At 41.1% G+C, this 24,590-nt stretch overlaps 5 protein-coding genes across 14 annotated transcripts in view; 3 read left to right on the plus strand and 2 right to left on the minus strand.

The window, feature by feature from the left end:
* Window positions 1-9,109, plus strand: part of DAT (Sodium-dependent dopamine transporter) — a 13,039-nt gene extending 3,930 nt beyond the window's left edge. For all 4 annotated transcript variants that reach the window (XM_018031523.2, XM_018031448.2, XM_018031616.2 and 1 more), the window contains 10 exons: window positions 3,413-3,547; window positions 4,193-4,496; window positions 4,572-4,710; window positions 4,822-4,956; window positions 5,630-5,733; window positions 5,829-6,066; window positions 6,161-6,289; window positions 6,373-6,573; window positions 6,643-6,810; window positions 6,924-9,109. In XM_018031523.2, coding sequence (XP_017887012.1) covers window positions 3,413-3,547; window positions 4,193-4,496; window positions 4,572-4,710; window positions 4,822-4,956; window positions 5,630-5,733; window positions 5,829-6,066; window positions 6,161-6,289; window positions 6,373-6,573; window positions 6,643-6,810; window positions 6,924-7,136 — 1,766 coding nt within the window. In that variant the 3' untranslated portion in view covers window positions 7,137-9,109. The remainder of the gene's footprint in view (window positions 1-3,412; window positions 3,548-4,192; window positions 4,497-4,571; window positions 4,711-4,821; window positions 4,957-5,629; window positions 5,734-5,828; window positions 6,067-6,160; window positions 6,290-6,372; window positions 6,574-6,642; window positions 6,811-6,923) is intronic.
* A 548-nt stretch (window positions 9,110-9,657) lies between these two features.
* Window positions 9,658-11,473, plus strand: LOC108623909 (ankyrin repeat and MYND domain-containing protein 2). The gene is made up of 3 exons (XM_018022807.2): window positions 9,658-9,928; window positions 10,069-10,446; window positions 10,523-11,473. Exons 1-3 carry the CDS (start codon window positions 9,728-9,730, stop codon window positions 11,135-11,137), a joined length of 1,194 nt encoding a protein of 397 aa, XP_017878296.1. The 5' UTR covers window positions 9,658-9,727; the 3' UTR covers window positions 11,138-11,473.
* Window positions 11,474-11,582: 109 nt separating this feature from the next.
* LOC108623975 (ankyrin repeat and MYND domain-containing protein 2-like) lies at window positions 11,583-16,064 on the plus strand. Of its 2 annotated transcripts, XR_003389016.1 has the most exons (3): window positions 11,583-12,037; window positions 12,115-12,960; window positions 15,856-16,064. XR_003389016.1 is itself a non-coding variant. In XM_018022928.2 (2 exons), the coding sequence occupies exons 1-2, from the start codon at window positions 11,918-11,920 to the stop codon at window positions 12,748-12,750; spliced, it is 756 nt and encodes a 251-aa protein (XP_017878417.1). In that variant the 5' UTR covers window positions 11,583-11,917; the 3' UTR covers window positions 12,751-12,995. The 2 variants fall into 2 exon arrangements, 1 of the variants encoding a protein (XP_017878417.1); XM_018022928.2 differs by lacking the exon at window positions 15,856-16,064 and having other exon boundaries at window positions 12,115-12,995.
* Window positions 12,985-17,584, minus strand: Klp3A (kinesin-like protein 3A). 2 transcript variants are annotated; one of them, XM_026812143.1, is made up of 10 exons: window positions 17,297-17,584; window positions 16,818-17,043; window positions 15,218-16,751; window positions 14,776-15,142; window positions 14,417-14,714; window positions 14,205-14,341; window positions 13,968-14,144; window positions 13,703-13,897; window positions 13,405-13,587; window positions 12,985-13,323 (listed from the first exon to the last, which is right to left on the minus strand). In XM_026812143.1, exons 1-10 carry the CDS (start codon window positions 17,462-17,464, stop codon window positions 13,216-13,218), a joined length of 3,393 nt encoding a protein of 1,130 aa, XP_026667944.1. In that variant the 5' UTR covers window positions 17,465-17,584; the 3' UTR covers window positions 12,985-13,215. The 2 variants fall into 2 exon arrangements, with proteins under 2 accessions (XP_026667944.1, XP_026667919.1); XM_026812118.1 differs by having other exon boundaries at window positions 14,205-14,714.
* Window positions 17,585-17,771: 187 nt separating this feature from the next.
* Window positions 17,772-24,590, minus strand: part of Kdm3 (Lysine demethylase 3) — a 77,493-nt gene continuing 70,674 nt past the window's right edge. For 4 of the 5 annotated variants that reach the window (XM_026811951.1, XM_026812080.1, XM_026811999.1 and 1 more), the window contains 6 exons: window positions 24,108-24,517; window positions 23,795-23,996; window positions 23,311-23,459; window positions 21,575-23,090; window positions 21,228-21,483; window positions 17,772-21,107 (listed from right to left, as the gene is read on the minus strand). In XM_026811951.1, the coding sequence (XP_026667752.1) occupies window positions 20,792-21,107; window positions 21,228-21,483; window positions 21,575-23,090; window positions 23,311-23,459; window positions 23,795-23,996; window positions 24,108-24,517 (2,849 nt within the window). In that variant the 3' untranslated portion in view covers window positions 17,772-20,791. The remainder of the gene's footprint in view (window positions 21,108-21,227; window positions 21,484-21,574; window positions 23,091-23,310; window positions 23,460-23,794; window positions 23,997-24,107; window positions 24,518-24,590) is intronic. The other variant, XM_026812052.1, reaches the window with a different exon arrangement.

The following is a 24,590-nucleotide window of genomic DNA, read 5'->3' on the forward strand; positions in this document are numbered from 1 at the left end:
TAACAAATTCAACATGCTAACATTGTTTAAGTATATAGCCTATACAACTTTAAACAGACTCAATGCATTCGTAAAAAGATTACACATGCTCAATATGTAAAAATGCATAAAAGTATATTGCAATACTCGAATGATAACGTACATTTAAAAAATCCGCAGACTCGATACTCGTTTAACTAGGATTTTTGATATCCGACGTCTGCTCGAAACCCGAGGATTTAAACTGTTAACAAGATTAACTGATGCATGAGTTCATAGATTTCCATAATGATGATTTTAATAGATACGAATAACAACGTCAGATGGTCTGAAGCGTGCATTTATGAAACGTTTTAATCGTAGGTATGTCTTTGACACGCCTCGACGATATTTCCTTGACAGCCATTAGTTTCAGCTTTTCTTCATGCAAATTACACAGTTTGGTGACGACAAATATGTTAAACTGCTGTGTACGTAACAATATCATCAACGATTAATTTTTTTCAATTCATGCACGGTCGATCGAATAAATTTTCCGGAGGGTAATACACCTGAGGAAATCCCATCCGACGACGGAAGTCGACCAAATTGTTAAATGCGAAACACGACGATAAGTCGGTTCGAGAATTAACTCTGCGCGGAAGGACGCAATTTCTCGAGTCGGTACGCGACTCCTAAATTGCCTTTTCGTTTTAATTCCGGCCAATCTCGCAGGTAAGAAGCCCGGGAAGTGAAATTCGAAATCTCGGGGTCATTTTCCACGAACTAAATGCCAATTAGGTTGACCGGTTAACGCGGTATTGCAGCCGGAGTGCATTACTTGATGCATCCCCGTCGCAGCTGTGAAATGACGCCTGACCATGTTATCTTGACTATGGACCGCGATGGAGTCGCAGAGCGTTCAAGTAAAAATCCTGAAAAACGCAAACAATATCTACCGATTTATAACATAACGTGATGTACAATAAACGACAAACCACATTGAATTGTACGAACTATGAAAACATATTTTATTAAAAGAATTACTGAGTGCACGATTAAAATCTTTTCCCTATAAATGTTCACGGTGTACAAACTCGAATTCGCGCGTAACTTGGAACCCGCTCTTTGCAAGTCTAATAACAACTCTTACAAGCTCTTCGACGACGATGAAGACGGCGACGCTATTAGCCCCAGTTCTATCGAGTCTCCCGTAGGAATACGATTAGGGCCAGCTATCAGCGATACGGGGGCTCTTCAAAAGCGGCTGCTAACTCAGTTAAGAGGAGAGCAGGGCGCGCCATTAGTACCGGCAAGATCGGTCGCTAATTTCCAATTACCTTAATTAATTATAATTTCCCATTCGGGCCGGCCTTTGATCATGGACGCCCGCGACGCCTCTGCCTGCTGTCATCACATCACCCATACGCGATCCATTATGTCGCGTCCCATGATTTTTCGTCGCGTGTTCCTCGCGCAGATTTACAAATTTTCCCCATTATCGTTTTCCCATTATCTTCTCAGCTAAATCTCTTTGCGCGAAACTCAAGAATTTCGCGTGTCGTATATCCAATGGAAATTAAAGTTGCAGATCGATGATTAGATGTAAAAAATTAATTATCGAGTCAGAATCTGATATAGTGTTCCATGTATAGTTAGATTGCTGCAGCGGTCTCGGTTGATATTCAGAGATAATGGCACAGCCACGCTTCGTTTAACGATTAAGATTTCAATGATTCATGGATCGAATGGCAGGTGTAGTTCCTGCTGTAAATTCATATATTCAGTTGCGTATAAATACACTATTAATCATATATTTCGTGGCTAATTCCTTCTGGTGCAGTAACAGTAATGAGATTATGCAACATTTTGCATTTTTATGCGATACCGTGACTCACGCATTTTACGTTCTATACGATACTATATTCCTTATAAATTTTCTTTATAATACTTATTCGCCTTCTGCTTATATTGTTTGATCAACGGTACGTTACGGAAAATGTTCCCTCGTGAAATCAATAATGAAGTTATTCTTTTATGCGGGAAGAATAAATTTCAATTGTATTCGTGTGACCGTTCCGAGGTCCGAGGAATTCTATAAAACTGATTAACTGTTCTCACGGGTATGGATATAATTCAGATTAAAATTAATTCGCGAAAATTTGTTAGATGCATGGAAGTACCAGACGGTGAAGACGGTCAAAGGATGAAAATTAACCGGAAACGTTATTCACAGCCGGAAATTTGTTCGTGACGTACGGAATAAGTCCTTCGTATAGATGAAAGCGTCACCAGGGGAATACGAAAGATGTTCGATATTTGTTTTCTATTATATTTTATTTAGATAAATTTGTCCATCATCGAGAGATAATAATTTATCCCATATATTTTATATATTTTATATATATATATTTCGAGTTCTAAGCACTGTACATGCTATCCATATTTAAAATACTGGCTGGTACACGATTGTGTCATACGTATGCAAATAATGAATTGAATATCCAAACAGCAGCACGACGTATCAATGAAAATGAGGAAAAAGAAGCTGGTCAATCGTATGGTTCACGGAATATTTCCTGGTCCCTCTGGTAGATTTTAAAAAATTTATTGGTGAAGAAAAAAATTAATCACGGTAATCGAAAAGAAGAAGGAAATGTTCTTTCGTAATGCGATTACGTCTCCGTGGCTACGAGCAGAATTTATTGGGAAAAATGTGCGCGGAGAGACGTGCTATCAGTATTTAAAGCTTATTGTTAGACTGCAGCTCCTATAGGCATTTTTAATTCTAAATATATTTATTGCAATGCGAACTGAGACGCCAGTGATTTAAATTATATAGAAATTTATGAATAAAATGAGTTGTTCGATGATACATGAAACTTTCAGCGATTTTTTCTTATTTCAAGTTTTGATCATTCGTTGTAAAAGTTTTAATTCATTTCACAACGAGTGGCACACGAATATTTACGACGGTTGCGCTTGTTTAATCGTTCGATAAATAAGCTTTATCAGAATCACCATTTTAGCCATCGCCTTGCTACATTTTCGAAAGTTCGCTATCCAATTACGCACCTAAAAGCGCCTTGCTAGCACCGGTGCTCTAAATATTCTGCAATTCAGTTATGCAGCTAACACGATGATGCGAGTGGCTCGTACGTAAAATCACTTTTTTCCTCTTCTCTGGCTCTTCATATCGGCCTCTTGTCACACGGCAGATGTCATCAAGGATGATAAGAATCCGCATTTGCTTCCAGCGGTGACCGTAAATAAATTGAACCACGTCCCATTATTATCAAAGGTGTTAACACAATTTTTCAATAAATGAAATCCTTCGAACGGTCAAGCTACGTGAATATAAAAAAAAACGAGTGTATCACTTTTCGTACTATATTTTTAATCGTGATGAACGTCTCCATTTTTTTTAAAAAGGTTAATGAATTTATGTTCGTAGGAGCCTTTCTGGTTCCGTATTGTATAATGCTGGTGGTAGGAGGGATTCCATTGTTTTACATGGAGCTCGCCCTGGGTCAGTTCAATCGAAAGGGTGCGATCACTTGTTGGGGTCGACTAGTGCCACTTTTAAAAGGTAATCATTTATATATTTAAATTCATCATCCCGTTCCAATCAGATGTTCCTTAATGTCATATCCTATTTTTAAGAGGTCGAAGAATATTTGAAAATGTTCTTCGAATTTCGAACACTCTCCTCTTTCAAATGCACCGTGGAGGTAATGGCACCACTGCCGCACAATTATCTTCCCGATTGACTCTCGTGGACGGTTCTGAAAAACGTTTCGAAGCACTTTACCGCGACATATTTTCTTTCCCTCCATCCTATATCGTGCATTATGTAACGCGTATAAATCCGGGGAAATCCGAGGGATGGAAGAGGGCCACTCGGGAAGAGCATCTATTTCCGTCGATTTCCTAGATCGCTGCGATTTCCACTAGCGATGATCGATGGACTCGCAGAAACTCCTCTTCCTCCGCCTCTCCCTTCTGATCCGCATCGATGAACGACGTAATTGAAGACACAACTCCCGCGGGATAATGGAATATCTTACGGTACAGGAATCAGGAAGTAAGACGCGTCCTCGGAGACTTTTAATCCCTTTGAAACCGGGCCAGAATCAGAATCACTGTTTGAAGAATATGAGACGAACTCGATGGATTTTCTAGGGATTGGTTTTGAATAAAACAAATCAGGCTTTTCCTTATGTTCAATCTATAGGTATCGGATACGCGGTGGTTCTGATCGCGTTCTACGTCGACTTCTACTACAACGTGATCATCGCCTGGGCACTGCGATACTTCTTCGCCTCGTTCTCCAGCCTCCTGCCTTGGACCACTTGCGACAACCCGTGGAACACGCCACTGTGTCGCGCTTTCGACGCGAATATATCTTACACGTTCGCCGATATCTACGGTGAACCGCTCGACTTCGATGAATCCACCAACTCATCCCTGATCGAAGAGCCGGACAGTCAAGGCTACAATAACACGTGGCACACCAGTGCTGCCCAGGAATATTTTAAGTGAGTCTGAATACCTTTCGAAGACGAAAATTAATTGGCGAATAGGTGTTTATGCAAATTATTTTTAATTGAAAGTCGAGCCATTTTGGAAATTCACGAAAGCGCGGGCATACACGATCTCGGGACAATTAAATGGGATATCGCGCTCTGCCTATTGGTCGTCTATATCATATGTTACTTCTCTTTATGGAAAGGCATTTCCACTTCCGGCAAGGTAAAATTGATTACCTATAATTCTTCATCTTTTCAATGTAATCTCTCTGCGTGAGAGGAAGACGCACGGAGACTTTTCACTTAAATTTTTACGAAGCGACGTTTGTTATAGGTAGTTTGGTTCACGGCTCTATTTCCTTATGCCGTTTTGTTAATTCTACTCATACGCGGCGTCACGTTGCCGGGGAGCCTGGAAGGAATACGCTACTATCTGAGTCCGAATTTCTCTGCCATCACGAAAGCAGAGGTACACGCCCGACCGTTATTCCAATTGAAATTCAACGAGAAAAATATCCTATCATCAATCCCGCGGTAATCTCTTCAACTTCGAGAAAATGAATAATTCCTCGCAACTCTTTTCGTGCCATTACGACCGCTTTCACTTTCGCGTGGCCCGTCGTGCGTTTATTGTCCACTCGGGTACGGTGAATCGGTGTTTCCAGCAGATGAACTCGGCGTTATGAAGTGACCACTTACGGCAGTCCATGGCGGGGAATAAAAAAATCTGAAGGCCCGGGGGAAGTTAATGTACCGGGCGTGAGAGGGGTCGCCGCGAGAAAAATGCGAGAGCGCGAGACGTGCCCGGGTTTAACCGACGACGCTGAAAATGGAAACTCTGTGTACCTGTCATAATGACTGTTAGAGTTCGGACCCCGGAATCGCACGTCCGACCTTACTCGCCGCAATGCATTTCTTCATCGCTCAAATACATTTTTTATACAGCTACCCTGGGGATTCGTTGATTTCGTAAATCCAAGGATCTACGGTCAATCCTTACCACCGATAAATTCCTCGACATAAAGTAAAACATTTATCCACTCAGAGAACGAAACGTTTCACGAATATTTTCGTATTCAACGATTTCAGATTCAGATTTCTCGATTTCAAACTGTCATTAAGGACTCGTAATTCCTATGTAGGTCTGGGTAGATGCTGCGACGCAAGTGTTTTTCTCTCTCGGCCCCGGTTTCGGAGTGCTCCTTGCCTACGCGAGTTATAACAAATATCATAACAACGTTTACAAGTAAGCGTCGTACAATTTACAGGTACCGGTTGAAAATTGTGTTAAACTAGAAAATACATTAAAAAATATCTATTTTTGCTTTATGTATTTTCTAGGGACGCTTTATTAACGAGCGTGATTAACAGCGCAACGTCGTTCGTCGCTGGTTTTGTCATTTTTTCTGTATTAGGGTACATGGCTAAAGCCAGTGGAAAGTCTATCCAGGATGTTGCGACCGAAGGACCCGGTCTGGTGTTTATTGTGTACCCTGCTGCTATCGCTACCATGCCCGGATCGATGTTCTGGGCACTCATCTTCTTCATGATGTTGCTTACATTAGGACTGGACAGCTCGGTACTTCAATTGAACACTTCGAAAACGGAACCATAAACGTTCGGACGTTCATCGATTTTTCCTATTAATACTTTTTATTAATTTTCTCTTGTAGTTCGGAGGGTCGGAAGCGATAATAACCGCGCTTAGCGACGAGTTCCCAATTATCGGGAACAACCGTGAAATTTTCGTCGCTATGCTTTTCACGTTGTACTTCGTCGTCGGTTTAGCTTCGTGTTCACAGGTAAAACGATGATCAACCGCGGTACTTAATTAATACGATAACTCGCGTTCGGTACATTAGCCAGACTTTACGTTTATATGCAGGGCGGCTTTTACTTTTTCCATCTGCTGGATCGATACGCGGCCGGTTATTCGATGCTGTTCGCAGTTTTAGCGGAATCGATCGCCATCAGTTGGATTTACGGAACGGACAGATTTTGCGCAGATATTAAGGACATGATCGGATTCTCGCCCGGTATCTATTGGAGGGTCTGCTGGAAATTCGTCGCGCCGATGTTTCTCATGGTACACGCGCCACGCGTCCGTTGTAGTGCGATTTCGAAATTATTATTTCATTCGTGTAAATCGTTACAGTTCATTATAGTCTACGGTCTGATGGGCTACGAGCCGTTGACTTACGAGGACTACGTCTACCCGGTGTGGGCAAACGTGTTAGGCTGGTTAATTGCGACTTCCTCAATTGCGATGATACCCGGCGTCGCAATTTACAAGATCGCCGTCACGCCCGGCAATTTCATTCAGGTAATATGCGTCTTAAAGGAATTCCCTCGATCGTGCCACTTCTGCGCACGAATTGCGCCGGGACATGCTCGATCTAAAACTCGTCTGTATAAGCTTGATTTGGCAAATCGTAGAGATTGAAGATTCTGACGACTCCCTGGAGGGATACGCAGCAAAGGAACGTTGATCTGTCTTCGGTGGCGAACGGGGCGGTTCGCCGGAGCTTCATCGGTGACCAGGATTTGAACCTGACGAAGGAGCAGCAGGAGCTGACTAAGGAACAGACGGAAGTGATGATTCCATCCAGAGAGAGTGTCAACAGAGAGCCGCCACCGGAGCCGGTCTAGGACAGTGCGGTTGTGATTTTGCACGGTGCCCGATTCCAAGTATACCTTTGCTAATGGTCCATCGGAACGTCTCGCGAAGAGCCACGGGCGAGGAACGCACCCACTTAGATTTAACGGTAACAATTACCCTCCCTCCCCCTGACGATTCGGTGCCATTCGAACCACGAGGCTTCGTAGTAAGATCGTAGCGAGATCGTTGAGGGACGTATAGTAATCGATCGTTTCTTTCAAAGACGAATTAATCGCACAAAAATGTTATGTATATAAACTTTTACCCGCAGACTAATTTCCGCAACGATACATGTTCATTTACGATTGTTCAAGCGTTTCGAGGGAACACGTCGCAAAACGGTCCAACCTGTAAATATTCCAATCATTATGGAATTTCCTACGTGATTTGCGAATCGTTATTCCAGCGAACAAGGGAATTTTCTTGGTCAACAGCTTTAACGTTCGATGAAACTGAATGTTCTATCGATTAGAAATGTTTCATTGGGAACGGAGACGAGAGAGATTTAGTCGTTACGACGTGGACGCGTTCAATCCATAGAATAAAATATAACTATAGCCGATTAAATTATAGCGATAATAGCGATACTTCTCGTCTGGCTCAGAGGCATCGAGCACATGTTTGTAAAATATACCTACTCTCCTCGTGGAGTTGAAAATCTTATTATTACTAAAAGGAAAAACACAAAAAAAAAGATATCACAACCGAATGTCTCCGTTTGATTTTCCAAAAACTCTTACAGTCTGACTCGGTCAGACGTAATATGCTGTGTAGACTATACGCGACTCGTAACCACCGATCAGGTGTAAAATACTATGATATTTAAAAAATAGGGAATTGCAAGCGGTATGTTATCGAGGTGACGCTCGACCGTAAAGCCGACCACGCTTTAATTATTAAGAAGCTCGTAACGCTGACTACAATGAAGAAAGCATTCGGCATTGAAGCTGTTCAAAGTTGTTTATTCATAATTTTCTCTGATGTTACGTTCCTTCATTCTGTACATCCGTTGACAGTATTACAAACGGAAACGAAGTATTAAAATGCAATAACTTAACGGTACAACTACTTAACATTCCTACTTGTGTTTCTTTAAGGAATCGCGATTGAAGAAATTTATAAATAACCATTGATTTCTAAAATCCGTAATTGTTTGGCTCCGTAATTGTAAGAATCGACGATGTCCTAAATACAAGTTAAGTAGATGTTAAGCATTTTAAGAACTATCGTCGTGAATTTGTTAGAGAATATTCTATGTGCAGATACGCGTAATATGTATATGTACAATATATAGTTGATAGTTTATTGTTGTTAGAGACCACGATATAAAAGGAGAAACGCCAAAGATTGATATCTAAATGTCTCCTTTGATCCTCCGTCGCTTACCGCGGTTGTACCCGTTCAATTTTTCTTTCTCACTTAATTCCATTATCGGCAATAATTTAAAGCGGTAGAGCACGATCAGTTTCACGTCTGCATAGGATAATAAATATGTGCGCCAAAGGGTTAACGAGTTATGGACCTTTCACATTTCCGTAACGTAACTGTAAGAAAAATCTTACGTGATGGAAGAGCGAAACTTTGGGCTCGAGAGATTTCGGCCTCCGCCGTAAGAAACAGCCTCCACCACGCAAGACTTTTTTATGGTACGGTTACGATAATGTGAAACGTCCATTAGGCGTACCTCCGATGAATTCGGAAAACGATACTGGGCGAAGACCTTTTTCGAAGGTCATCGAAAGGCGAGAAAAGATCTTCTCCTTGCGATTGTAGTTTGTAACCGCGTTAGAATCGTATCTTCAACATTTTTCGTAAGTCTATTCTAATGTTGTTCGTATAAGGTGAACCATACTGTATAATTGTCTGTTATATTTTATACATCGCATCCGAGTTGCGACCGCAGCCATAGGTAACAGCTCGGGCCTTGTTAACATAATGAATAAATATCAACTACTCACAAACACTCGAAGTTTCCATGTTTATTTCTTAATTTCTGAACGGTCTTCAAAATGTTTAATGGAAAAAATATTTTTCACCCTAGCGAAAAATGCTCCCAATAAAAGTTGTAATTGTAATTGTCAGATATGAGAAAAAGTAGTTTCATTCGTTAAAGAGTAATTGACGATGAACGCGATAATTAATTGATTAATCCTGAAGTATTGAAGATAGTTATAGCTCTAGTCGTCAACTACAAATAAGGTTGTATGCAATTTCCCCGTAGGTCCAACATTTCAGGAGTGTTTAAGGAAAAACGAAATTTTTTATCAAAAGTTCGATGTTTCGACGGAGGAACAGTCGGATTTTGTCCGTACCAATAAAATGCCGATACCGGAGTTAGAAGAAAGAGTCATAGAATCTTTCTTCTAGAGGACATCAGTGTCTTCAACTTTTGCATAAATATTTTTTCGCTAACGTCAAGTCATTTAACGACTTCCTGTATGCCGATTATCACCGAAAAGCGATTACCGGCTGTTTTATGTCCTATTGGGTCCCATTCGCTGTCCCAATGATTACACGGGCGCTGCCACTCTTTACTCGTCTGTGTTGTTTCGTTGTTTGATGTTGATCGATAGTGGGAAAAATGGCGCCTGCCACGGACAGCCTAAGCGATGTACAAAAGCAAATTTTTCAAAAAATCAGTAACAATGAAGTGTTGGAGCTCAAAACGTTATTGGCGGTAAATAAGATAAAAATGGACTTTGTGGATGAGAATGGCATGAGCCCGCTTCAACATGCCTGTTACAAGGGAAATAAGGAGATAGTGCAGATGCTCCTAGACCAGGTAGGTTACATTCTTAACAATACACAAAACAATTAAACATAATACGAAAACTATAATAATAAATAAAGGTTTGAAGATAAACGTGAGAAGAGAAATGCATTGATGAACTAATCATTGAATAATGCAAATAAATATTACAGGGTGCAGATGTAAATGCATGCCAGCATAAACATGCATATACAGCATTGCACTTTGCAGCTCTTAGCGGAAATGCTGAACTCTGTCACCTTTTAATGTCCCATGGTGCACGTTTGACAGCAACAAATAGTGTGGGAAGAACTCCAGCTCAAATGGCAGCGTTTGTGGGCAATCATAATTGTGTAGCGACAATTAACAATTTCATTCCAAAGGCTGATATAGATTACTATTGCAAACCCCAAGGTTTGCAAACTGAATCCATGCTTCCACCACACCTAGCCGACTCGTTTCATAAATTCATAATGCAAGTCAATGTGCATCCTGTACGCGCAGCTATAAATCTGCAGAGATTTCCTGGTCTCTTAGAAAGTGCTACTAAGGTAAAAGTGTATTCATATGGTAGCAAAATATCTTTTAGCCAGGCATTCTTGACTAATTCTATCTTACGATTTTCAGGTACAAAAAGTTTTAGAATCTATGCGTAATAAGGAGATGACGAGAGGCGCGGAGACGAACGAAGTGATGGCATTCAAGTACCATTATTTGAGTTGCATCGTAGCAGAAGTGGTCAAATTTCAAAAGCAACAGAAAGCGATTAAAGCAGAGAAAGAAAAGTTAGACACTATAGAGGGTCTAATAAAACGATTCCTGAAATGTAGTAAAAGCGACGGTGTACCGGAATATCAAGAGGCATTATTGAGGGAAACCGTAAGGGAGTTCCCGTACAGAGAAAGCACGATTTTTCGACAAATGGTCGCCACCCTGGCCGCTAGCGATCCACCATCCGCTGTGTCAGTAATATCTGCTGCGATCAACGGTCAAAGAGCTTTCTCCGATAACGCACAGGTATGCGTTACTTGTGGCGAAGATAAAGCTACCAAAAAGTGTAGCAAATGTAAAGCAGTGCAATATTGCGACAGAGAATGTCAGAGGCTTCATTGGTTTATGCACAAAAAGGCATGTACCAGATTAGATCAAAATATCGCGCCAAGTGCGAAGATCAGCGACGCGGATAAAGAACAAATAGGTAACGCGGTTAGTTCCAGGTTACAGAATCTGAGCGTTAACTGAAAGCAAACGCAAAACTGAATTTCGAAAGAAAATGAACTTCAATGTGCTGTATGTATGTATCTAATTTTTTAACATGAAATGTTGAAAAGATACATGGCCCCTTTTGACGAATAGCTCTCACGTTTTTATTTTTTTGATTCACAGAACTTGATGAAATAGCTTCTTTTATTACAGTGCATTTTTATTCATAGTTCTTGTTCTACGAAATTTTATCATGTGTTGTAACATAATTACTGTCATCGTGTATTATAATGTCGTATGCAAATACTCGGTTACAAGGTTGTTTCCTCGGAATTGTATTGTGGTTGTCATCATAAAATAAAATATTAATATTAATCTATGTTTCTTTCTCTTGACATTTTTATAATACTAATGAGAGTCAAATGAATTTATACAGTATGGAAATGCGATTCTTATGTATATACTCTTCAGTTCATACAATAATTGTAGGAGGCGCTAGAGACTGTGTTTTCAACTTCCTATATACTGTTTTGCTCTTCTCTTTGATAGTGCCTGTGGTGCCTGTGGTGATACTTGCAAGACAAAACACTTCTGTAAAAAAAATGAAAAATAAAGAGTAACGTAATATGGTAATCGTCTATATACATCAATATACATAAGTTTACCACTTCCCTCCATGTACTCCAGCTTAACTGGTAGCGTTTGTTTTGTGGACAATCACAATTGTGTGGTATCTATTACTTAATTGCTATTAAGAATCTCAGTTCAACGACTGACACAAATTACTATTGGAACCCTCAAGGTTTGCAAACTGAATTCATGATTTCATTAAGTGTATTCGCCAAGCTCTTTTCACTGGCATGGGGCGACAATGTGCATCCTGTACATGTAGTGATATGTCTACAAAGAGATCCCGAAATGTTAGAAAGTGCAAGTGAGGTAATGGTTTATTTGTGTGGTAGCGAAAGATTTTTTTAGCCAGGCATTCTTGACTGAGTCTATCTTACGACTTTCAGATACAGAAAGCTTTAAGCAACGAATGTCGTAAAACGATGAAGGAAGACAATGCGTACGGTCAAGCATTGTCATTCAAGTACCATTATTTGAGTTGTATCGTAGCAGAAGTGATAAAATACCAAATGCAACAGAAGGCGATTAAAGCAGAGACAGAAAAGTTAGACAGTATAGAGGGTCTAATAAGAAAACTCATGAAATGTAATAGCTCCGGTGTACCAGAATATCAAGAAGCATTTCTGAGGAAGACTATAAGGACGTATCCAAACAAAGAGAACATAATTTATCTACACATCGTGACGACCCTGGATGCTAGTAATCCACCGTCAGCCCTGTCAGTAATGACTCATGCGATTAACAGTCAAAGACATTTATTTCCCAAGTCAAAGATCTGTGTTACTTGTGGTGAGGACAAAGCTGCCAGAAAGTGCAGCAAATGTAAAGCGGTACAATATTGCGACAGAGAATGTCAGAGGCTTCATTGGTTTGTGCACAAAAAGGCATGCACTAGATTAGATCAAAATATCGCACCAAGTGCGAAGATCAGCAACGCGGATAAAGAACAAATAAGTAACGCGGGTAAAGAACAAATAAGCAACGCAGTTAGTTCCAGGTTACGGAACCTGAGCGTTAATTGAAAGCAAACGCAAGACTGAATTTCTAAAGAAAATGAACTACGGTGTGCTGTATATATGTATCTAATTTTGTAACATGAGAAATTAGTTAAAAAATATGTATCCACTTTCGTTCAATAGCTTTCATTTTTTTATTTTGTTGATTCACAGAACTTGACGATACAGTTTTTTATCAGAGTGGAGTTTTATCCATGGTTATGGATAAGTAAAGAGGTAAATAAATTAATAGGAGACAAATTGTATTTAAATATTGCTAATTTTATTTGGATATAATAAGTTGGATCGTTAATTATGTTAAAAAAATTGGTAAAGTTGTTTGTAATTTGTACAGACATTGTGCTAATTATCACTGTAATTCAACTTCTTATTAGAGGTATCGCTCACTTCCTCTTCCAAGTCATTCTGTAAATATTGCTAATTCCATTTGTACAGTGAATTATGTTAAAATTGTTACATCATAAAAACGATCTAATTATTAATCAATAAAATCTGATTATCACTTTGCTTCAATTTCTTACTGGAGGTCTCGCTTATTTCCTCGTCTTCGACCTTCTTCATCTCACATTCATCAAACAACTTAAACAAAAAATAATGACTATAAATATTAGGATGCATTGTCAATAACTTTCTCATCATAATGGATTCTTATAAACTCACGTGTTTCGCAAGCTTATTCTGACACTGGTCCGAATTGCAATTACATTTACCACTGCAATAGGCATCATTTTTACGACACGAGCATACGCGCGTAACACATTTCGTTTTGCAAGAACATTTTACATCTCCACCAGATGTTCGTTTCACTGACATTCGATCATGCGTAGTATTCTTAGTGCTTGACTAAAAATGAGAAATTATGTATGTGTGAATATTTTAGAAGATAATCGCTGTGCAAACAACATTAACGAGTACAGTGTTAGAAATGATTTGTGTGCATATAATTTCACTGATTTACCAAAAGCCTGGAAATGCGATTATAGAGTGGTGTACCCCTCCAATCTGGGTCCTTTTCAGGATCATCTTCAATTATACTTTCATCATCAATTGTATCATCTTTATCAAAATTCTCTATCTCTATCTCCTCTCTAAGAACTTCGGGATTCACGTTCTCTTTGTTTTCCTTAGTCTTCTTGTTCGGTTTAAGAAAAATCTGAGAAATTTGAAAAATTGAATAAACTCGAATCCGCAAGAATTTAATAAAATTATAAATGTATATTAACTGTTTGTTCCTGTGATTGACACTTTTGTTTAAAGTATTCTAATTCTTCTTTCAATTTTATAATCTCATCCTCATTTTCACTGATGCATACTGTTCTATTTAATTGTCTGGACATGCGCTTTTCTTTTTCTTTAGCACGATATTCATCGAATTGTGCTTTCAGTAGTTCGTACTTATCCTGCAATTACGGTCATTAAGAATTCTTCATTCAGTGCATAATGCAAATATGAATACATACCACGAGCTCCGTGTACTGATTCTCTTTTATACATTGGTTTCTTCTATCTTCTGCCGTATGCTTGAATAATACTTTAAGAGCAGCTCTTGCTTCTTCTAGTGTCTGTATATTTTGCCATCTCGTACGTTCCCTGTTTTCTAAGAAACAAGAAACATTATTCATTATGTATGTGCAAGGCGAGTATGGCGAGTAACATGTGTTAAGAAGATTACCTTGATCAGATTCGATTATCTTCTGCTGAAGATCACTAATTTGTGAATTACGCAACTCCAGAAACTCAGTACACTTGTTAATTTCGTCTTCGTCCGCGTCGCTACTATTTTGAATTTTATTCAACATATCGACCAGCATAGCTCTATCTTGCATTAATTTATCAAGGGAATACTCAGCGTCGACGGTGCTCACTAATATTTGTAACTCCTGATTGATCCAACTGTGTATTTTATCAGATTTATTATTCACCTTTTCTCTCCTCCACTTTTCTGCCCTCTTCTGCAGATCAAGAGCTTCCTAAAAAAAAAAACAAGGTTTATCGAAGTTTGATTAAGGAAGAATATATCTGACTCCTTACTTTCAATCTTTTGTTAACAGCAAAAGCTGCTTCCATTTTCCGTTTTAAGACAGTTTCCTGTTTACTATGCCACATTTTTAAACGTGTATTTTCGTTCACTTGCTTCCTATGCTGATCTTTCCATTTGTTCAGTTCCTTCTCCTTAGCCTGTTTCCATTTCGCAAATTTATCAGACTCTACACGCATTTGCTTAATTAATTTCACCCTTGTTTGTTTCAACATCTGCATTTCTCTCGTTAGGTTCTTCACTTGCTGATCTTGCTTTTCTTTTATTTTAACTATTTTGTCTTGTTCTACGATCTTCCGCCTCAATTCGGACATCTTCTTTTCTAATTCTTGCACCTTCTTGCGCCTCGCTTCTGCTATCCTGTAAAGTACAGGAAAATATTTAAATAAAGCAATAAGCAAATAAGGTATGATTTTCTATTTGGTTCAAACTTACTTCGAGCTAACGTTATTCGCTTGAATACTCTGTAACGCTTGCATGAGCTCGTCCCGTTCAGTTTGAAGAGATCTTATCTCTTGTTCCATTTCCTGTATATCTTTGGAATGATCGATCATTGGCTGCGAGCTTTTTAAGAGCTCAGCTATCAGACTTTCCTTAATTGCGAGTTCTTTATTAATATTCTGCACTTCGTTGTTTCGCTTCACTTGAAGCAACGTATGTTCTTCCTGCTTCTCGTCGATGTCCAATAGACTGTCGGAAGAATTTGCTTCATCTAGACACAAATTTTCCAATTCTTCCGTCTTGTTCGTAAATACATTTGCTTGGAAAGATGATGTCTCATAACGCGTTAATTCTTCCGACGTTTTCTTCTGATCCTTTTGAATATCGAGAATCTTCGAATACAGGGTTTCTAAATGCATGCGGAAATCGTGTTCTTTGAAGTCTTTGTCGACTTCGTCTAAAAGTTGTTTACATTCGTTTGCTATTATCATCACGTCTGCTTGAATTTTTTCTCTAGCTTGCTCCGCTAGCTCTGCTCTTTCGTGCATTATTACAGCCTCGATCAAATTCGAACTCAGCTTTTCTGTTAAGTCCCTTATCTTATTTCGCAGCATTTGATTTTTTTGTTCAAGCTCTTGATGTTCGGCTGGACAAGAAATTCGAATTTCTTGCTCCACTAAAGCAAGTTGCAGTTCCTGTATCAATTTGTTCAGTCTATTTATTTCTGCGACCTGAGGATTCTGATTCACCACAGGTTTATTCTTTATTTTACGCGCTCTATCGGCGTATCTCAGAGTGCTCAAAGTTTCGTCCAGATTATAATCCGCTGGACTGATGCATGCGATCATCAGTGTGACCGAGTTTCCACCAAGAGAGTCTTGCAGCAATCTGGTGAGTTTGCTGTCTCTGTAACCCACGTAAGACGTGGAACCACCATTATCTCCCAATTGAGATATAACGTTTCCTAAAGCTAATAAACCTTTATTTATGTTGACACCCTCCTTAAACCTTTCACCTGTTGCTTGCGTCTTTTTGCTGCGCTCAGATCCAGCTAAATCTACTAAATGGAATTTCGCCGTAGTCGCTGTACTCGGATCATCTTTTTTTTGTTGGTATATGCACAAGGTGAAAATTGCGTGACTTCGGCTACTTTGTGCATTCATTGCCGTTGCACCTGTAGCCCGGCCTAAGGAACCTTGCATCAAGCAATGTAAAGCTTCAGATGGGTTTGTAACTTTCTTTTCGCAAACGCCGATGACTTTCACCTGTTTGCCGTCATCTTTGATATCCACGATACACTGACCACGATGCTTGTCAGCTAATAGATCGTATAATTGTTCTTGATACAGTTCCATGAACGACACTGTGGTTTGAAAGCTCCAATCTGGCTTTTGTGCTATTGTTTCAAATATATCATTCACTGCCCGTGGTATAATGCCTGAATCATCACCTTGTACGTAATTTGTACCCATTGAATGAGTTTTACCACTACCTGTTTGACCATATGCTAATATTGTTACATTATATCCTGTAAAATAAAAAGTGCATAATTATAACATGTAGTCTACAGAGTGACTGTAACATTCCTTATTACCTTTAAAAATATTCTGCACCATACTTTTTACAGCTGTATTATAAAAATCTTCCTGTCCAATATCAGAAGGAAAAACGTAATTAAAGGTAAACGACTTGTCTGCGTTTCGTACAACTATCTGTTGCTCTCCAGGAACAACATCCAGGCATGGTCGACATCCTCTTTCTATTTCGGTTTTAACTAATGGACGAATACGTACTGCGACTTTGACTGTATCTTCGGACATCTACGACGATTGTTTGTAAGATAAAGAAATAATTAGTAGTAGCGTGTGAAAACCCGAAATTGTCGAGTTATGTCGGGAAGAGAATTTTTTCGGGATCGGGGTCGAAAATGCCGGGATTCCAGAGAATGTCGAGATTGTCGAGTACGTTCGGATCTCTGGATTATGCCGAGATTCCCCAAAATGTTTGGGACTCGTCTACTAATCGGTATTATAAAAATAAGCAAGAGAAAGTGAAATTAAAATAATCTCTTACCTTAAATTCTCTCTGGTACGACCGTTGTGATGCCTTTGCAGTTGTTGCAGTCAGTTGCAGTTTGAACTCGAACGGTTTGAAATTGTACCAAATTGTACAGTCTCGCACTTTGCACAAAATATACAAGCATCCCATGATTCCCCCACCCAGTAAACCATCGTCTGCCATCTACAGCAGGATTTTACTGCTACGGCAGCAGAACAATCACAGTTCTACGCACTTTTATGTGGTTCTACGTCCGCACTCGAATATTGTACCCGGGTATAAAAAACTACAGCTTACAGGTCAATTAACGTACGTACGCGATGGGAGCAACTATTTCGGATTCCGGTGGACCCGTGGATTCAAGAGATAACTTCCTCTCTGCTTCACTGCGATTCCTTTGCTCGCTTTAAGTTTGGAACCAATAGGTTTGCATCTTTTTAAGTCATTTTACTCTAAGCAATAACACCAAGGTGAATAAAGGAACTGGACATTTCTCTTTTTTGTAATATAAACATTTTTCTTATTCAAACGTATGTTCTTACATTTACACAGTACAAAAAATTATACTCAAACCTGCCGGCCCGCGGTTCATAATTGCTATGACTGGGGGCGGCCGGTGGGGGGTGGTGTGGGACTTTTGGGGGTGGATATTTTTCTAGGAATTTGAAGGGCTGTACAAGTTGTCTCTCATCCATTCCACTCCGCCCCCGATACACGGCCCCTTGGCTCTCTCGCTTTCTCGCTCGTACATTCTCTCTATCTCTCTGAAACATACGTAGATACAGACACAACACGACGCGATCTTTCTTGAGAAAAAGTCTCATTTACATGTCACTCATTATTCGTTACACGTTACACGCCACACGGTCGTAATCGTGCTTCTCGCATAATCAGCAACATTTAAACATCGGTATTCCTCTCGTAATAATTAATCGTAATAATGGTAATTAATGATAATAGTATAATAAACTATCTATCTACGAGTGTAAAGTGTATTTTTATCCGTTTTGCGGAGTGTGTGTCCCTCGAGTCTAAGCTTCGTCTCGTATTTATATATACGTACATATATACTGTATGTATAAGTATATTCTATACATATACATATGTATGTATAAATGTATTTACATACACTTAGCGGAAAAACAAATAATAGCTTTGCAGCGTTAATACACAGAGTATGCATTTTTTCTTCCTATAACTTCAGATATATATATATACAGTTCACATCGCGGATATCATCGTCGTCGTCCGTGAATAACAAGGACATTCTTTTTGTATTCCTCGTTACTTAGCAATTTGTGATATCATTACTTATCGACGCTAGGATATTTAAAAATGTACTCGTTAAATATTATTATAATCAAGTCGTTGTATGCTAGACGAATGTTGAGATCAAAGAAATTGCGGATTCCAGTGCTTCTTATTTTCGGTTGTTCTTCGGTCATCGTTATTATTGAAAGGACGTTACCAGCCGTTGAGAACGTACGACCGATCGATGGAATAAAAGCGGACCGAAGCTAAATGTCGCTGCTGCACGCGTACCCGTCTTTAAAATCCATTGACTGCTGTTCTCTTTGTCCCTGTCTCTCTTTAAATCGCTTGCTTCCATGTTAATCCTATGTCTTCGCCCATTCCAATCGCTAAGCGACCAACGGGGACAGCGACGGCTTTCAAAGGTACGGATCTCGCTATATCGTGTGCGACGACATATTTAGCAGCGATTCGTTTTCTCCGAGAAACGTCGAATGATAGGAACTCGGCCTCTCTTATCTATGAATTCTGCACGACTCGTCATCCTCTTTTTCTTTTTCTTCTTCATTTTTCCTGTCGCGTATATTTTCCTCACGTGTCTACCTATAATATATATACGCGTACGGCGGAACGCACGAAAATCGTCCACGTACTACAATACACAGTTCCTAATAGCAATATTGGCACTTCGAGAGTTGTTTGTTACATCGCTACTTCGAGATTAAATAAACGAGTTACTAACATAGTTTACCGATGTTAAATACAATTGCGATAATATCGCTGTTATCTATCGGATAGACGATTGTTCGCACGATTTCACAAAAATAACAAATTCTATGTTTTTTTCGTATTCTTCTTCCCGCGATTATTCTCTTCTGTACCGGGTTTAACTTCACTGGGCCATAACATTTGACAACCGATTGTTTAAAAAGAAAAGAAAACCATTCAATTCGAGTAATCCACTCTCATCGATCTTACTCCGTTAAGACGGTATCGAAAGATTTCGTTGAGATATCCTTTTTTTTTATCATTATCGTATCGATGCCTCGTTAACATTTTTGGAGTTGATCCGTGTTACCGCGGTGTTAAAACAAAATATAACAGTTTTGCGTGCTCGGGCTTTGCTCGGTATAGCCGATATATTTTTCGATGAATGGACAAACCGGAAAACGCGTTACTACGCGTCAAGGGGGTACAGGGCATAGAGGATGCGGAGAGACGATGAGTCGAATTCGAGAAAGCTCGACTGCGATCAGGGCTACGTACAGTATATTATACACGTATCACATACATGTTATAAAGTCATTTTTATTTGATCTCGCCCGTAAATTGGACCGACGCGCACAAACAGCTTAGGCAGTGTTTCCCTCTTGTGTTCGTAGTATCGCGCGCACGGAACCCAAGAACGTAGCGAGAAACATATATCGGCTATTCAGCAAAGCACGTTCGTTTTCTCGTTTTAAATTGACGATACCAAAAGAGCACCAGAGCATTCCGAGAGCATGTAAAACGTGGATCGACGATAAACTTTCATCACTGATCCATTTAACGATTTTTAATCGACATCTAATTGCACAAAGGTACCTATACACGGTTCTCTCGTAGTTACTAATAAGAATTCGTTACACAATAATCGATTATCTACAATTATATGTATAATATAGACAGTATGTATTGAGAATACAGGCACGATACAAGTATAATTACAAATAATGTACGATTCGAAAAGTCATCCCCCTGGGTATCACAATACGACGATGGACAGTGGCGGTGCGAACCGACACCGATTCCACTGAGCTGTATTTCAACGACGAGAACTTCGCGTTCTGTCCGTTGTAGCACGTGTTTCAATAATAACGGAAAAGAGAAGGGAGGGACAGAAAGAAAACGAAAGAAACACGAAACGATGAAAGTAAATTGAAACGAAGCAACGAATAACCTGGATTGGCTCAGCCAACTCGGCGAAAATCAAACGTTTTGAGTTACTCGACGCCATATATCACAACAAATTCTTGCACCTCGGTCGCGATCAGCGACGAGGTATCAGAGACCGTTTCGGAACGTACTTCCTCGAATCCTTTCCTCTTTCTCTCTCTCTCTCTCTCTCTTTCTCCCGTGAGCGCATGCGAACTCCGATCTCGGCCGAGTGCGTATCGACCGGTCTATGTTCAGGACAAACGATCGGCAATGCGCAGTCACGCGCAGACTTTTATTTCATAATCATTGACGGTTCTTGCGACCGCGACTCGGGGCCCAGGGCTACGTCTCTTCCTTCTTTATCTCGTTGTTCGCGTTAACCTGAGCGACGAGAGTCTCGTCCTTCGCGTTGTTCAAAACGGTCAAGGAATCTTTCACCGCATGATATATTATATTCTTGATCTGCAGCTTATCCTCGTGATTAGTGTGCGTATCGGATAACGCGCGGAATTCTTGTGTCAGGTGGAAACAATGCGACACGTTTTCCGGAGACACGAAATCCTCGGCCACTTTTATGCAATTGTGAAGATTACGGACTTGATGCGGTGCGCCAGCTGGCACGAACACTGCATCGCCTAGGCACTGTACGATAGCGTATCTATAACAGCGAATCGAGAGAGAAAAATGGAGATTAATGGAAACCAAAACTTAAAGGTCGCGCAGATCGTGAGAAAAATAACAAAAATCGACAATGGCAGGTACATTGCTCACTACTCACCCTTCGACACCGTATTCGCGATAAAGACGCTCTCGCAACGGTCCATCGAGATAACAACTCTGATCGTGGATCGGATCGTGATGCGGTTCCAGGCGAGCACCGCGTTCCAGAGCCACCGCGTTCAACAGATCTCGAATCTTATCGGCATCCCTGGCGGAATAGATGTGCCATAACGCACCTGGTGCCTCGCCGCGTTCGCGAACGCGTCGCCGCGTTAGGATATCACAGCCGGCTTCATCTATCGCTCTCAACGCTTCTGCAAAGTTGAGAAAAAAGGAATTAGACTCTGTCAATGATATGGACTTGGCAAGCGCGCACAACACGTAGGCTGAGAAAAAGATAAATACCTTTTACGTGTTCGTCGTTGTCAGCGTCCTTTGGGATTCCTACGTAGACCATCACGTTGACCGCGTCGGAAATGTCCAGGTGCAGATTGGTCGTTCCCTTGTTCGGATGGAGGGCCGACCCGTAGGCATTATACATTTTCGGTCCCAAGTCCGGTCTGACGAAGCAGTCGGGCAGACGACTGGCCAAATTCAGTCTTCCATTTCGATGCGTGTACTCCGACAACGGGAGAACTTTCATCAAATCCGCAAATCTCGACGGTAACAATTCCGCAAAGTCCTCGCCGGGCGGCCAGTCCTTCAGCTTCAACAACATCGGATTGCCCCTGTCGTCTTTCAATCTTTTCGAAAAGTGTTCGAACCCTTCCCAGAACTTTCGCATCGGTTGATTCGGTACCAGATTCCCCGTCATACAATTGATCAGATCGTTCTTTTCATCGCCGAAATCCCTGGCGAACGAGTCCGGATGCCACAGATTCATATCCAACGCCTTGGCGACGTCCGATACGATCACTGGCTGTCCGCGCTTCCACTGGTCTTGGAATATTCGGTAGTTGTTCAAGTTGTTCGGATCGTTCAGTCTTAGCAATTTTCCGTCGCAAAGCCATGAATGCGGCACGTCGGGATACAAGCTCTTGCTCTCGGTGAGCGTCATGATGCGAATGGGCAACGGTTCCCTTCCTTTTTGCGTCCACTTATATCTTCTAACGAAGTGCTTCAGTTCCCTTGGTTTCTCATCGTCCAACACCAATCCACTTTCTCCCCTTTCCTTCTTGACACTGTGCTCTATTACGCTAGATATCACCTCGTCCAAAGTGTCCATCTTCGACTTCTTGCCGGATTTGGTCGCGGTCGCGTTGTTCTGCTGCTGCTGCTGTTGCTGCTGCCCATTGTTTCCGGACGTAACGTTGCCAACGTTACCGCCACTGGCCGTATTCGCGTTGGCATTGGTATTGGTATTCGAGTTCGCGTTCGTAGGTGAATTCGATCTGGACCCGTTGCCGTTCGACTTATGGGACGGTCGGATGAGCAACTCCCGCAGCGTCGAGTAATTCCCGTCCCGATCTTCGTCCGAATCGGAACTGGAACCGCTCTCGTTTTTGTCCTGATTCTGTAGCGCTACGTCCGCCAGCCAATTCAGCGGCGAGTTCTTGTCTTCTCCGTTTGTCTTGCTCTCAGACGAACCATTCGACTCGTTCGTCTTCTTCTCTTCCTTCGGTTCCTGTTTCACATTGCCGTTCAAAACCGGCACCGAGTCCCCTTTGATCAGGTTCCGCAAGAACTCGTTGGTGGGTATTTGAACGACCAGCGAACAACCGCAATGCTGCGGTATACCCCATTCCGCGCGACATTCGTGCAGTCGTTGACCGAGACGTACCAAACTATCGCCGGCAATTATTTGCGTGAGCATCAGTCGTTCGGGTTCGTGTACCTGCCGATTCGTGCACAGAAGCCACGAGAAATCGTCCCTGTCCTTTCCGCTTTCTCCCCAAATCTTGATAGTTCCATTCTTGCGTCCCTGTACACAACGCGACGATACATTCACGATCGACATCAATATCGATTGATCTAATTAGCTACGATGTACATCGTCAGTGTTAAAAAGCTCGATTTATATTTTTCCGACTCGTATCATATGCGTTTTTCAGTATTTCGGATCGCTTCTCATCATCGTGTTATCGACTATCGTTAGAATTTATAAGATGAATGTTTAAAGGGAACGCGAATCGATATCTTACCTTGTAACAGTCGATGCATACGACGAAACCACATTTACCGCAGGCCCAGTGGTAATTGAACAGCGTCGTCTCGCACACGTCGCACATCTCTCGGACACCCTGGACCACTCTCTTCCAAGCTACCGTTCCGTCTACAAGTCCCGAACTTGCTGTCATGGTCAAGAAACAATAGATATGCAAAGCGTTAAATCATGCGAACAAACGAAATGGCTGAAGCGATTTCTTACACTCGTAAGAAGTACATACGTATGTAATAACGTGCATGCTCACGAAAATTTCGAAACACACTTCTGAACGTAACGAAAGAAAATATTGTAATAACCGTAAACGATCAAATTATTGTAACGTCTCTCCGTTCTCCGTTCAAAAATCGAAAGTTTATTCTAACAAACGTTTTACACGTGTACATGCGTTCATGTTAATGAACAACGTGATATAGTGCGCGTTCATGATCAGTGTTTTGCTATAACAGAACGAAACTTACCTTCGGCCATATGCTGTTGAAGCGCATCCTTCTCTTGGTGCAACAGATCACAGAATTGATCCCCGACTTGACGCAACAATCTATGAGCCATCTCCAAATCTAGGTCTTCTTTGTCTCCTTTCTCCTTGTCGTTCTTGTCAGATTTCTCATCCTTCTTGGTATCCGAACTGTCCTTTCCTGGTAACCATAATCGAAGATCTTCCTGTAACGCGAAAACCCATAGCTTTTTTTTACCGTTGCCAATACGTGCTGAAAAGCGGGTAAGGCCTGTACGACGTTTACTCGCGAAGGCAGAAAGTAGGCATGTATTTACCTCGGAGGCGTCCTTGTGTGGATCGCTGAATCCTGCTATGGCCAGCTGGCCATTCTTCGTGTACCGTAATCGACGGAATGCATAGAATCTGCAGAAAATATTTTGCGAAAGGTTTTTCGATCGCTGATGCGGCGTCCACCTGCATTCGCGACATTTGGCAAGTTTCGGAGCGACCTCGCAACAGGCGCCGTCTTGCAACCAACTGTCACCGGTTTTCTTCAACTGCGATATCGGGGGCCTGCGAAAAGGATCACCCCTTCCACCGCTTCCACCAGGTCCACTGTTACCACCGCTTGCGCTGTCGTCCCTGCGCTCCTTTTTCTGGCGAGGTTGCTGATCCTCTCCACCCACTTCGTTACCTTTCGTAGTCTTTGGTCTTCTACCTCGCTTCCTGGGTTCCTTGTTGTTTCCTGTGGAATAACAAATGGAAGCCGTTTGAATCCACCTCGTCTGATGATTCGCTACCGTTTACGTACGCGACAA

This window comes from Ceratina calcarata, unplaced genomic scaffold, assembly GCF_001652005.2.
Source record: "Ceratina calcarata isolate Rehan_Ccalc_2016 unplaced genomic scaffold, ASM165200v1 scaffold1, whole genome shotgun sequence".
Lineage (NCBI taxonomy): Eukaryota > Metazoa > Arthropoda > Insecta > Hymenoptera > Apidae > Ceratina > Ceratina calcarata.